This window comes from Arachis hypogaea, chromosome 10 (genome assembly GCF_003086295.3).
Source record: "Arachis hypogaea cultivar Tifrunner chromosome 10, arahy.Tifrunner.gnm2.J5K5, whole genome shotgun sequence".
In the NCBI taxonomy this organism is placed as follows: Eukaryota; Viridiplantae; Streptophyta; class Magnoliopsida; order Fabales; family Fabaceae; genus Arachis; species Arachis hypogaea.
This window is the reverse complement of record NC_092045.1, coordinates 9,940,813-9,954,597: the sequence shown is the minus strand read 5'-3', so window position 1 is coordinate 9,954,597 and position 13,785 is coordinate 9,940,813. Positions and strand designations below refer to the sequence as shown.

The 13,785-nt window shown below is 34.6% G+C and overlaps 3 protein-coding genes across 5 annotated transcripts; 2 read left to right on the top strand and 1 right to left on the bottom strand.

Annotated features, from left to right (window-relative positions):
* The first annotated feature begins 3,969 nt into the window (after window positions 1–3,969).
* LOC112718166 (kinesin-like protein KIN-12C) lies at window positions 3,970–6,033 on the top strand. Its single transcript, XM_072204590.1, has 5 exons — window positions 3,970–4,278; window positions 4,365–4,439; window positions 4,522–4,574; window positions 5,040–5,151; window positions 5,241–6,033. Exons 1-5 carry the CDS (start codon window positions 4,219–4,221, stop codon window positions 5,346–5,348), a joined length of 408 nt encoding a protein of 135 aa, XP_072060691.1. The 5' UTR covers window positions 3,970–4,218; the 3' UTR covers window positions 5,349–6,033.
* Window positions 6,034–6,502: 469 nt separating this feature from the next.
* LOC112715117 (signal recognition particle 19 kDa protein) lies at window positions 6,503–11,019 on the bottom strand. Of its 3 annotated transcripts, none has more exons than XM_072204589.1 (5): window positions 10,691–10,761; window positions 10,432–10,638; window positions 7,888–8,080; window positions 7,695–7,794; window positions 6,503–6,916 (listed from the first exon to the last, which is right to left on the bottom strand). In XM_072204589.1, the coding sequence occupies exons 3-5, from the start codon at window positions 8,068–8,070 to the stop codon at window positions 6,780–6,782; spliced, it is 420 nt and encodes a 139-aa protein (XP_072060690.1). In that variant the 5' UTR covers window positions 8,071–8,080; window positions 10,432–10,638; window positions 10,691–10,761; the 3' UTR covers window positions 6,503–6,779. The 3 variants fall into 3 exon arrangements, with proteins under 3 accessions (XP_072060690.1, XP_072060689.1, XP_025622656.1); XM_072204588.1 differs by having other exon boundaries at window positions 10,526–10,638; window positions 10,691–10,735; XM_025766871.3 differs by having other exon boundaries at window positions 10,526–11,019.
* A 56-nt stretch (window positions 11,020–11,075) lies between these two features.
* Window positions 11,076–13,696, top strand: LOC112715116 (small ribosomal subunit protein uS10c). Its single transcript, XM_025766870.3, has 4 exons — window positions 11,076–11,384; window positions 11,890–12,250; window positions 12,921–12,980; window positions 13,082–13,696. Exons 2-4 carry the CDS (start codon window positions 11,993–11,995, stop codon window positions 13,391–13,393), a joined length of 630 nt encoding a protein of 209 aa, XP_025622655.1. The 5' UTR covers window positions 11,076–11,384; window positions 11,890–11,992; the 3' UTR covers window positions 13,394–13,696.
* The last annotated feature ends 89 nt before the right edge of the window (window positions 13,697–13,785 follow it).

Sequence of the window (13,785 nt, the reverse complement as noted above, 5' to 3'; positions counted from 1 at the left end):
TATAATTGTTCCTCTTTGCAAAAGCCTTTGCACCAGAATTTTTGAAAACTTTTGGACTTTTCGAATATGAGATTTTGTTGTAAAATGGTGACTTTTTGAAAGCAACCTCATTATTCGAAATGTATCCCAAACCTGACCTATTTGAAGTAGGTTCGGTTCTTGGTGAAGGCTCAGTTTCACTGGTGTAAACTTCATCAAATTTCTCCTCAAGTGTGAGAACATATCCAATACCAGATTTGTTGGATGTGGATTTAGTATTTGATGAAGAAGGCACAAATTTCATAGAGGAATCATTAAAAACTGCACTTTCCTTGGTTACATAACCTAAACTAGATTTTTTAAACAATGGTTTTTGACTTGCAAGCAATTTATCCAAGTTACTAGAACTTTGAGCAAATTTTGCTAAGTCTCTATTCATCCTTTTAATCATTTTATTTAATCTTTCATTTTTAGAAATTAACTCTTGAGAAGGATCCACAATGTGCTTTCCTTTTAATTTTTCAAGTTCAAATTTTAGAAATCTGTTTTCTTCAATGATATCAAAAGCACATTCAGTTTCCTTCACCTTTTCTCTTAAAAAATCATTTTCAGCTTTTAACACATCTTTTTCAGATTTGCATTTATTATACTTATCCAACAGTTTTGAGGTGTTTAGTATAAGATCATCAATTATAACATGTAAATCATCTATAGACAAGTCATAGTAATTTACTTCATCAAGATGATTGTTACCAGCCATAAAGCAGATTTTATTTTCACCTTCAGAATCTTCTTCCTCATTTGAGTCATTCTCAAGATTCTCCCAAGCTGCCATGAGCACTCTTTTCTTTTCTTTCTTCCTTTGTCCTCCTTCTTGAGCTTCAGACAGTTTAGCTTGTAATGTCCAGCCTCCTTGTAATGATGACAAGTCACCATGCTCAAGTCCATCTTGTGTCCCTTTGAGCTTGAACCCTTGTACTTGCCCTTGTTCTTCATCATCCTTCTAAATTTCATAACAAAAAATATAAGCTCATTATCTGAAATACCATCACTAGACTCACTCTCTTTTGATTCTATTTTTGATTTGAGGGCTGCTCCTTTTTTCTTTGAGTCCGGGTTTGTGTGTGATTTCATAGGCAAGGAGTTTTCCTGTTAGCTCATCATAGGTTATAGGGCTTAGGTTATTGCTCTCGGTTAGGACAGTAGTAGTGGTTTCCCATTCTTTTGTGAGGCTTCTAAAGAGTTTTCTCACTAGGATTTGTTTTGAGTAGTTTGCACCCATAGCATCAAGGTTGTTGATTATGATTGAGAATCTCTCAAGCACTTCATCAATGCTTTCTCCATCCTTTGTATTAAACATCTCGTACTCTTTTCGCAGCATATCAATTCTCGTTTCTTTGACCTGTTTAGTGCCTTCGTGTGTAACCTGGAGTTTTTTCTAGATTTCTTTGGCTGTCTTGCATCTAGACACTTTTCGATACTCTTCAAAGCTGATAGCACAGTGAAAAAGGTAAATGGCTTTAGCATTCAGCTCCATTTTCTTCTTGTCGTCCTCATTCCATTCAGCTTCTTCTTTTGGAGTCACCACTCCATCAACACTTATTTTTGTTGGAATCTTGGGACCGCTTACAACAATCTTTCATATGTTGTAGTCAATGGATTGGATGAAGATTCTCATCCTCTCTTTCCAGTAGGCATAGTTCTTCCCGTTGAAGAAGGGTGGCCTGTTGTTTGACTAACCTTCAGTTAGAATATAGGCAACTGTGGTTGTGCCTAAGTTGTTTGCCATTGGACCTTTGCTCCAAGCGGTGAAGCTTGATTCTTGAGACCTTGGCTCTAGATACCAATTGAAGGTTGTAGAAGGCTTAGACAAAGGGGGTTAAATCTATGACCTTCTTTTATGTTACTGAAATAACCCTTTAAAACAAACTTTCAATTCTGATTCTGTTTGAACTCAGCAGCGAAAAATTTATGAGACAATTTATTTTTGCCTCATGAATATCAAAAAACAGAATAGAGTAGAGAAGAGAGAAGCTGACACCATCATGTATCCTAGTTCAGTTGCCTTCTGCAATGCAATCTACATCCAGTCTCCACCACAACAATGGTGGAATTTCCACTATAATTAAAGTATTACATACACCAATTCCACAGAATTGACACAATCCTTTCACTCTTAAGTTCTAACCTAACTTGACTTGATTATGCTAATATCTAACTATTTACTCTTAGTGCTAACCCAACTAAGAAAGGGTACCTCACAAGTACAATATACAAGACACAGACTTAACCTAAAGAAACATGAAATAACTCTAGGCTTTTCACTCATGTGTATCTCTTTGCCTTTTTCCACTCATAGGCTCTTTCAATGACTTTCTCATTCAGCCTTTTTACCTCAAGAAATTACAGAAAGATAAACATTAAAAAGAGAATTACAATCTGTAAAACATGAAGGAGATTGATGCTTCAACAACCTCTTTGCTATGTGATAAACCAGATTTGCTAGTCTCTGATTCAGTTCTTCATTCTGGCAGAATTCTTCTTTGACTAGGAAGCACTGTCCAAGTGGATGAAATTCTTCAGAGAGCTCTTCTCAGAACATACACCTCAAGAACACTGGTTATCTCTCCTTGGCTTCTGAATGGTGAACCCACTTCTTTTTTATCTCCTTGCATGTTGCTGAGTTGCTCTCTCCTAGGTCAACTCTCGAGCTTTGTGCTTCACCAACCCACCATCTCACTTATTCCCATTAATCCTCAAGATAGAAACTTTGGTTCTGGCCTTCTCTTATTGACCAAAAGCCACAGAACAACAGAAACAGATATCTTTAATGGTAAACCCATATCTTTGCCATTGAAAAATAACTTGGTCCCCAAGACACACTTGTGACCGTAGATGCACAGCAGTGAAGAACAGAAATCATCTTTCCCATGTATCCCATTTTGGACTGGCAGAGAGTTGGGAAGAAGGAGAAGAAAGCAATATGTATACAATAGAAAATGTGTTGCCTTTAACCTTTGCCTTAGCTTGATTTTGTTTGATTTTTGCTGATTTGACCTCAACCTTTCTTGCCTAACCTTCTCTTTCTTTCTTCTTTTGTGAATAGTTTAGGAACTAAGCACTCTCTCACTTTTCTGATTTCTGACCAAGAGAAAAAAAGTGAACATTGATTTTGGTGAAAGCAAATTGGAGGGATTTGCTTGCCAATGGGCTTGGATCGGATATCCATCAAGTAACCCATTTGATTTCTTTGGCTCAGCTGGTTTCATTGCTTTGAATTATTTTGGGCTTCCTTTGTTTGTATAGCCCACCAGTGGATTTCACTTGTTTTATATTGGGCTGCTACAATAATAATATTTAGCCTGCAACAATTAATCATAAATAATCAAAACTAATTATTTAACTTGCCCAATAGAATAATGTTTATCATCATTAATTAATTTAGTTAATTTCTTAACTCAACAAGCATTGATTGGCTTTTGTTTCCTTAGTTATTTCTCAACAGGTTTCATGTGTTAAGATTTTTGTGACTGTATGTTTTTAGTGATGAAATTGTGGATGTCTCTGGTTCAGTAAGCATTGCATTGCCTTATTATACTAAAAATTGTATGGTTCTTGCCTCTTATTTAGGTGTTTGATACCATTGAACGAACTAATGCTTGCATGTTACTGTTTTGATACGTTTGTTTACAACGCAATGGTTTTTACGTGGATGTTGCTTCTGAACGGCATTAGAATATTTTTTTTTTCATTGCGAATTGGATGGTTCTAAATATGTTTCTGAGTTTTCATGTCTTAAGTATTTGCGATTGTGTGTACTTAATTGAGAAGTGATTGGCTTTTGTTTCCTTAGATATTTCTCAACAGGTTTCAGGTGTTAAGAATTTTGTGATTGTTTGTTTTTAGCGATGAAATTGTGGATGTCTCTGGTTCATTAAGCAATGCATTGCCTAATTATACTAAAAACTCTATGGTTCTTGCCTCTTATTCTAGGTGTTTGATGCCATTGAACGAACTAATGCTTGCATGTTACTATTTTGATACATTTGTTTACAACGCAGTGGTTTTTCCACCTCTATATTGATCGTTATTGGTGGCTGTATGCCTTTGAGGTTCCTCAAAAATGGTTGTGGGTACGGGATAGTATGTATTCTAAAGCGCATAATGATGAAAATGGATTAAAATTTTATATTGGATTAGGTGTGAAGGCTGCAAACAAGGCTTGCTGCTGTTGAAAGCATGACTCAAGATGTCATTCGAGACCCTCTAGGTGTCAAACTGGACATTACCAACTATGCTGTAAGTTTCAGCTTCTTTCTCAAATTGTGGGATTTCCTGGATGCAATTCCTGATTGTGTTGCAATTTTGCTTGTGATATGTTTTAGGATTTGATAGATCAAAATCAAATTGTAAAATGGTTAGAAGATGCTCATCATCAAAGAGAAGAATATTCTGCAAAGGTACCTAGTGCTGAGATTATGACCCAACTATTTTTCACCCTTCAGTCACCTGTTTATCTTAGTTTTCACAATTTGTCATTAGGAAAAAGAGAACCTCAACCTGAGGCTGAATGATCTCCTTGAAGAAAGAGAAAGGTTAGTACATTTGGAAAATCATCTGTCAGCAAAGTTATTTTCCTGTATATTTGTAGAATCTATTAGTTTTCTGTTTTTGTAGTATTACTGCTGTTTCCTATCAATCTATCATATAACTTATATCCTTAATGTTTACTTATCAACCAGGCATAGGAACTTCTTATTTTGTAAAATTCCATATAAATGGTGGCATGCTACTCTCGCTTAATGTTTACTGAAACACACCACATTTAGGGTTTAGGGTGTGCAACTAGCGTATTGCATTTTTTCGAATCTGAATGACTAAAATAGTACAATTAGGATCTGAGGAAATATGTCAGTGCAAGTCAGCAATTTCAGAGACAACTTTAGAGGTTAACTCTAATTTATAAACTTAAAGTTGCACCAAATTTGTTTTTCAATTTTCTTACTACTTTTTTATGGGGGAGAGTACATAATTTTCTTACTGCTAAATTTGTCACCCAGCTGCATATCGGAACTCAAAACTAAAGACGAAGATGTAATTGCTGCTCAAATTGCAGTGCAGCAACTTCAAGAGCGAGATCAGTTGCTTTCTGCACAGAATGAAATGTTGAAGGTATGACACAAGATGCAATTGTGAGCAACACACATCCACACTAGAATTACAAATTTGTTGTTCACCGTATTTACTGCCTCTTCTTGTAGACGAATAAGACCAACCTAATGAGGAAGATTGCAGAATTGGATGACATGCTCAAAAAACTTATTGGGAAACAAATCACCCAACATCTTTCTCAGTTGTTAAGGATTTAGGCATGCTTCTTAACCTTCAGTGCTTGGTACTTTTTACCCCTCTTCTTACTCATGTTCCTTTTATTTTGTGGTTTATAGGTACAGGGTAAGGGTGCTTTGGATTCCAGTAACAATGGACTCAATAGGAGGTTTTCACAAGCTGAACGACTTTCTCGAGTTAGTGAAGAACTTGCTTGGTATTGTAAATCAGCTGGCAGTGATTCACACGGGTATAAACTGGATTTCTCTTGTTTGAAGCTGCAGGATTTAACTTCAACTATACAGATGCCAGTCTGGTTTTTGAATTGATTCAACCAAAATTGAATCCTTCAATTTTGTACATTTATTTCCTTGTGTATTTGGTTGCATAAAAATGTGAGTGCATAGAACAATTGTAATATTGGCATTTGCAAACACTTCACAGCCAAATAGTGAGGGAAAAAGTCTGGAATTTTTTGAAAAGGTGCATTTTCACTTGCTTTGTATTTTGTATGCGTTCAATAAATTAGGACAACATTGTTGTCATTGTCTTGTGAACACTGGGAAGTTGTGAGAAGGGAAGAGGCTTGTAATTCAATTGATTCATAGTATATTTGTTGAATTCATGCACGCCGATGTATCATGTTTGAATATTTTTAATTAAACAGAATGTACAATGTGTTTTGGTTTCTGTAGCAAGTAAAACGAGGACAACACTCTTCATAAACATGCTTGTACCGCTTTATCTGGCATAGACTTCTGAAACCAGAATAGAAATCTATTCTTCAATATAACCCTTGTCACACTAGCAAAGCAACTTCTCAAAACTATGTTCATACTATTTAATTAAAAGACAGCTTTTGGAATCATAAAAATCAAGAAATTAATTGAGTTTAATTTTCATGCATTGATACTGTAAAATATGTGGTGCAATCATATCCAATCTTTTGGATCACTATTCACATGGTCAATGTAAAAAATAGTTACTTTTGTTAATTTACTATTATGTTATTAGATACATATGTAAAACTACTCTACACTAAGAGTGTTTCAACAAACTTCACAAACTTTGAAGAAACCATAATACAAACTAGAAATAAAAATTAGTTTTGTATTCAACATTGATATATGATGGATGCACAATTATATACTTTTGCATATATGCGATTAAATGTCTTTTATAATGGATCCAGAAAAAACAAAATGCATGTTCTATTAGTTGTTTCTTGATTGTAAAGTACAAACATAATGTGATTCTTCCTCGACAAAAGGGAAGAAAAAGAGTTTTACCAATGTGGCAATGTTGGATTATATGAATAAAATGTCCTATAATCAAGTGCACTACCCTTGAAACTGTTTGGTGAAGGTTTATAAATACATTGACACTCATTCGGGTGGTAAAAACTTGAACTCAATTAGGACAAATTACCCCTACAACAATACATCCAATAATTAAGATAATATTTTTAAAAATCATCTCCTCTTTTTTCCACCTTTCCCAGATTTGTTGGAAGCTCCTGCATTTGATGTTGACACAGCCGCCTCCTGCTTCTTTGTCCTTCCATGATGTTTGGGTACCATGTCTGCAACACGAAGCATTAGCTGTTTTCCTGCAAGAAAAATAACAACCAGTTTCAATAATTTGTCATGTATGTGCAACAAATGAGAAGTAACTATAAAAATGTTTTTCTCAACATTCTAATATGGACTCTAAACTTTAGCCTCGGTGAAGCAGCTCTCTCTCATCTATGGAAAAGGGAAAACTAATAGCAGTAACCTACCACATGGTAAAACCATGGAGCAGCATAAGAAAAATCTACCACGACCTCATGTCGTGGTTAATGTTATTTGGAATAAATTACTATCAACAACTAAGACCATCCAACATCAAGACATGATTCTCATCAACTCCAAAGCTAGCAACAAGTAAATACATCAAGATTCGAAAGTATTAGGATACTACCAATGCTACAAAGGGAAACGACATTTTACGAATTGAGTCTTGTCAAACTTTCAACTCTATAGTCACCAATAAACATGACCTAAAAATATGCCACCCTAATAAGCAACACCTGGGCTAGACTTTAATCTAATTGATTTAGGGGAATTTCATATTGAGGTTTGCAACCCAATCCATGACTATTTGTAGATAACAAAAGTCAAGGAACACTTGGATTGAACATTCAACAGTAAACAATTCAATTTTACAAGTGACAATATCATACACATCAAGAACTATCTAAGACACATGATTCAGCCAATACCCAACAGCTATTGATGTTAGAGAAAAACAATATCAGAGTACTACATTGATTTAACTTTACATAAACATAAAGTAAAATGGGTAGTCACAAAAATTTGATTACAAATCTATATTGAACAACTTACTGGATGAGATAGTGGGATTAAAAAGAGTGTCATCTTCCTTCTTTAGCAACACCCTCACTCTCCCTTTTTGCATGAAATCACGCGGGTAAGCCTTGTCAATCTGTGTTCATCAACAAAGTTATCATACATAAATAAAAATCTAATAGCAATAAATATTCATAAAACCCAAAAATTTTAAATTTTTTAAAGATACCTCAATTGCAAAAGGGAGTTTCAGATAGCTGCAGCAATCGCCAATTTCAGCACACGTGGGATTCTCGCAAGCTTTGCTGAGTCCAATTCGTCTTCCTTCTGCCATCGTCTTCTTCGAATTCATGTAAATAGGGTACAACACAATCCACCTCTTTATATTCGGCAATTCACCATCCACGTTCATTATCAAGGTTCTGAAAATCGGTCCAGTCATCAAACCGCATTAAGTCATTGATTCACTGGTCTAACCGATTCAACCATGGTTCAACCGGAATAATCGTTTTATAATAAAATAATAAATAAAATATAAATAAACACAATAAAACATAATTATAGTCTTAATATAAACCAAAGTTCTGAAAACTGGATCGGTCATCAAGCTGCTCTAGTCACTGTTTCACTGGTTCACTAGTTCAACCAGTCCAACCGTGGTTCAACTAGAAAAATTATTTATAGTAAAATAATAAATAAATTATAAATAAATATCCTAAAAAAGTCCAAACATCAAAATATTAACAATCAATCTTTAATCTCTGAAGAAATAATGTAGCATTTGTCAAAACTCAAATAAATAATGTAGCATTTGCCGAAACTTGAATAAATGAAGTCTCGAAGTATTAAAAGGGATAGCCAAGAAACTGATGAACTTCCCAGAAAATAAGAAGCAAACATCCAAGTACCATGATGTATATCATTTGATGACTAAGATTAAATTATTATTATTGCATAATGACATGATACTCATACTTTATATGGGAAAATAAGATAGAAACAAAGATAAAACTTTGTCACCATATCACCATATTTAAAAAACTCATATCCACCTTAAACTAAGACAAATGAAGTAGAGGCAATAAAATAAATTGGAGTTCAATTAATCACTGATGAATGACAATAATGAAGCTAGAGGCATAGTACCTAACAGACGAATTGAATGACTTAGAATTAAAAAATAATTAAATATTCATATATAAAAACAGCATCATAGAAAAGTTTATCTAAGTCAAATGCCGGCTTATTCACAACCAAAAAGAAAGCCTTCAAATAAGAAGAATTCGTACCACAAGGACAAACACAACAAAGAATTAAAACAAGTTAACATATAACACAAGAACAATTAACAAATTATAAGATCAGCACACTAAGAAAAAATTACACGAAATTATAGCAAATTACAACTTACAAGACAACAACACCAATTAAAATTTAAAATAAAGCAACACCAATAATCAAATCACAATAACACAATAAAAAGTTACACAAGAGCAACAAACTTTTTCAAAGATTAACAAGGATTATCAAAATTTCAGGCAGCATCAGTACTTTCTTTGATTGATCATGATTAAGGTGGTGGTTGTTGTTCTTGAAGCAATTCGGGTTATCTAAGAGTATGCTTTGAGAAAAGGGTACTTGAAGCTTTCTATGCTTCCTCACTCTTGCATGACCCAAACCATTGTGAAGCAAAAAAGCAACTTTCTTGAACCTTAATAACACAGCTTTCACCAGTTTCCACCATTAAATTCCTATTCTGAACTTGATCCCCTGGCTGAGATAAAATACTAAGAACTCTGACATCTTTCAACAACTAATCTATTAGTTTGTTCAACTTCCTTCATTCTTAACTAACTAACTTATCTAAGTTAATCAAAAACTCTCAAATCAAAAGCTAAACATGCCTTAATACTAGAAAAACATGAACATCTGAGTTATCAACACAGATACCATACATTCAGTCATAAGTGGCATACAAAAAGACCCAGATGTAAAGAATCCCATTTTTTTCAAAGGGAGCCACAAAAATAGGATTTTTCATGTTCAAGTCTCAATTCCATCAAAGGATGAAAAAGGGTAAATTTTTTTCTTTTATGTTTATGTTTTCTATTGTTGGTAGAACAAACAAAGAGCCTGGGATCAGAACTAACTAATAGGAGTTAGAAGAAGTTGCAGCATATCCATATTTGCTTTAGAAAATAAATAAAAATAAAAAATTTAACCGAAATTCAACCGAGGGTCAACCAGTTTAGTTAAATATAAAATAAATTATTAAAAATTTAATATATAATTTTAAATATTTAAATTTAATAATTTTTAAATTAATAAAATTTAAAATTTTATAATTTTATATAATAAATTATTTATAATTTATCATTAAAAATTTATTTTAAGTTGTTCCATCTCCACACCACAATTAGAATTGGTTTTAAACAAATTAACTCAGCAAAATACATAACACCACGATCAGAAGATTAACTCAGCAAAAAAAAATTAACCATCAAAAAGTTTAACAAAGTACTACCATCAACAGAGCCATTTAACAAACAGAACAGCATCAACAATAAGGACATGAAATCAATTATTATCATAATTTTTCATACAAAATTAATTAAAAAAAATAACAAAATAATCAGACACTCATTAATTGAATATTTCAGGTTCAGAATCATACAAACAAAGAAATTTAAAATCATAGAAATTAACAAAGAAAAAAATGAACCAAGTATACGGTGACGGAGGAGGAACGAAATCCGCGAAGGAGGAACCATACATATGGTGAAAGAGGAACGAAACCCGCGAGAGAGAAACCAAGCTGACGGCGAGGGAGGAAAGGCGAGACACAGACGAGGATCGAGCAAACTTACCAGCGAGGGAGGAATCAAACTGATCGGGCTTGAAGAGGAGACTATGTCGACGTAGAGAAGACGGCCACAAGCTTCGATCTGCAAGTCCAGAGGCGACGACGTAGAGGAGAAGAACTTCGATCTGACCCTCTGTCTGTCACTGCCGACGACAATGTGAGGAGAAGAGTTCGGCGACGGCGGGGCTGGGCGCCGGCTGCAGCTGCTGGTTGGGCATGAAGTCTTAGAGAGAGAGAGAGGGTATTCACAGTTAGTGGGTTAAGGACTTAAGGTTATTGCTTAGTGTTATTGTTTTTTTTTTTTTTTTGGTCAAGTGGATTAGACAACCCCAATTTTAGGCATTACATCCATACACCTATGTATTACACACCCACACAACACACTCACACACACTACATGGGAGTACACTTAAATAGTTCTATATTCCTCCATGAGGACTTGAACCCGGTGCAGCTCTATGGGAGGCACACAAGGTGACCATCCAACCCAAGCCTCGGCTGCGCTTAGTGTTATTGTTAAAATATAAAATTGTTACTGTCGAAATAAATAGAATGTAACAAAAATTGAAATTGGGCAGTACCGTTTTTGGTCAATAAATTGGGCTGTATCTTCAACAATGATCCACATGAAGTTGAACACTGAGTTATGGGCCTCGAACAGTAATTAGGCCCAAACTATTTTCTAAATAATAATTTAGAAAACAAATGGATAAAGAAGGAAACCACCGCAGCCACACCTACTCACACAGCCACCGCAGCCGTCGCCGTCGTTTGGAAGCTCGTTGGCCGTCTCCTCTGTTCGAGATCTCTCTCTCTGTGTGTCGCCGTTGTGTTTCTGTCACTGCCCTTCCTCGTCGCAGCCGGTGAGTACTCTGATAAATTGAGAACATTGAATATTGAGAATATTGAATGCTGTGTAGTTTGTTAAACACAGTCACTTTGCTGTTCATAATTTTGTTCACTTTTTTATTTATACTTGTTCATAAGCACTAATAATATTGAATGCTGTGTAGTTTGTGAATTTTGTTCATAAAATTTCTGTTTGCTGTTCATAATTTTGCTCATATTTGTTCATAAACAATGATAATATTAAATGTTGTGTAGTTTGTTAATTTTGTTCATAAAATTTCTGTTTGCTGTTCATAATTTTATTCATAATTTTGTTCATATTTGTTCATAAGCACTGTGATAATTCTGTTGCTGAGTTAATTGACTTAATTCTATTCATAAATTTTTTGTTTGCTGAGTTAATTTGGTTTGCTGAGTAGTTTTGTAAGCACTGTGATGAAAGTTTGTAAGCTGAGTTAATTTTTTTTGCTAAACGCTGTGATAATTAATTAAATCGGTTGAATTCTGATTGAATTCCAGTCGAATCAGTGAGCCGTTAAACCAGTGACCTTATCGGTTTATTGACTGGTCCGGTTCTCGCAAACTTAGTGTAGAGGAGCTTCTTCACCTCAGAGCTTCTTCGATGGCGATGGTTTCTTCTCTCTCTGCGGCGCTACTTCCTCCTCTTTCTCTCTCTACCTCTTCCTCCTCGCTCTCTTCCAACCCAAAGTTTTCGGCTTTGTGCTTTCAATCTGGTAACACCTTCAAGCTCAGAACCCCTAAGCTGCTTCACTCATCAACTAGGGTTTATGCCGCGCCTGAAGTTTTGGATTCCGAGGAACCGCTAGACGTACCTCCAGAAACCCTTGGTGATGATGAATCTGAGGCCACCACCTTTCAGGTCTGTGCATATCGCATTTCTTCATTTTTTGTTCATTCGAATTCGGATAACTTGAGTTTTCTGGATGGTGAAAATGATAATTGGAAATTGTGCAATGTAATATAGTATATATCTATATATGTTGTTTGATTTGTTTCTCAGAGTGCTTGGTCACTAGAATGAGATTGAATTCAACGTTGAATGAATGAACTTAGCGAATGAATGATCTTAGCTCTATGATTTTCCTTTAGTTTTGTGGATTCAATTATGGATTAGGACAAGGAGCCTAGATAGAAAATTTCTACCATTAGGTGGATATAATGTTCTAGGAAAGGATAGCTATGCATATGTTTAGGTTAAAATTTTATAGTTCAAGCTAAGAGACACACTTATCAAAGGCAAGTTTCTGTTGAGGGTTTAAGATTGGAATGTACAATGAACTTGTAAGTACTGATTTATAAATATAATCCTTTCCCACTAGATTGAGTTGTATACATGAATCAAACAATGTTATTTGGTCTTTGTAAATTCACAGTTTTTGGAACTGAATTTCCAAGAGTGTTAATAAGAAATCATATTCTGTGAAAAAAAGAAAATGATATCCGGCCTAGCTATGAATGAATGATATCCATTCATACTTCTCCTGAATCAATTTGGTGGTTTTGTTGATTTTGTTGTGTTGTTTTTTAAGGTTGGAGATTCAGACACTCGTACCACTTCCTCAATTAGCATTGGTGGTGATCCGGATACGGTATATTCATCAACTTTGTTATATCTTGTTCCCGATTGGTAACTGTTTTCCTTAATTCCTTATCAATTTCAGTTTATCTGAAATTTTCCCTCCATTTTCAGATGGCGCCTAAGCAGAAGATTAGAATCAAACTTAGGTCTTACTGGGTGCCCTTGATAGAGGATTCTTGCAAGCAGATACTAGATGCAGCAAGGAATACCAATGCAAAAACCATGGGTCCTGTACCATTGCCAACTAAGAAGAGAATTTATTGTGTTCTTAAATCGCCACATGTACATAAGGATGCTCGATTCCATTTTGAGATCAGAACACATCAGCGTCTCATTGATATTTTGTATCCTACAGCACAAACAATAGATTCTCTGATGCAGCTTGATCTTCCTGCTGGTGTGGATGTAGAGGTCAAGCTCTGAGCTATCGACATTTTACGGCATGTAAGGTGTGAATTTTTATTCTGTGTTTGTAATGTGATTGATCCACATGCAAATCAAGTGTAATTTATAATGAAGGAATCCTAGAATATTTTACTTTTTCAAGTTAGTAAAGCCTGTATTTACCTATATCTATTTATTTATATCATTATTTATTTCAACCCTATAGACTTAGTCCACAGAGTTGTAACATTTAAACATTTCAAATTGTAATGCTTGTAGAATGAATTACAACAATATTTTGGTTAAAATAATCTTTATAAAAAAGAGGTGCATTAATATGAATTTTGACCTTACATGGAGCATGTTTTTTAATCATTTCATATATAATTGTTTGTAAATTGGTACTTATCGCTAACTGAAGTTATAGTCAT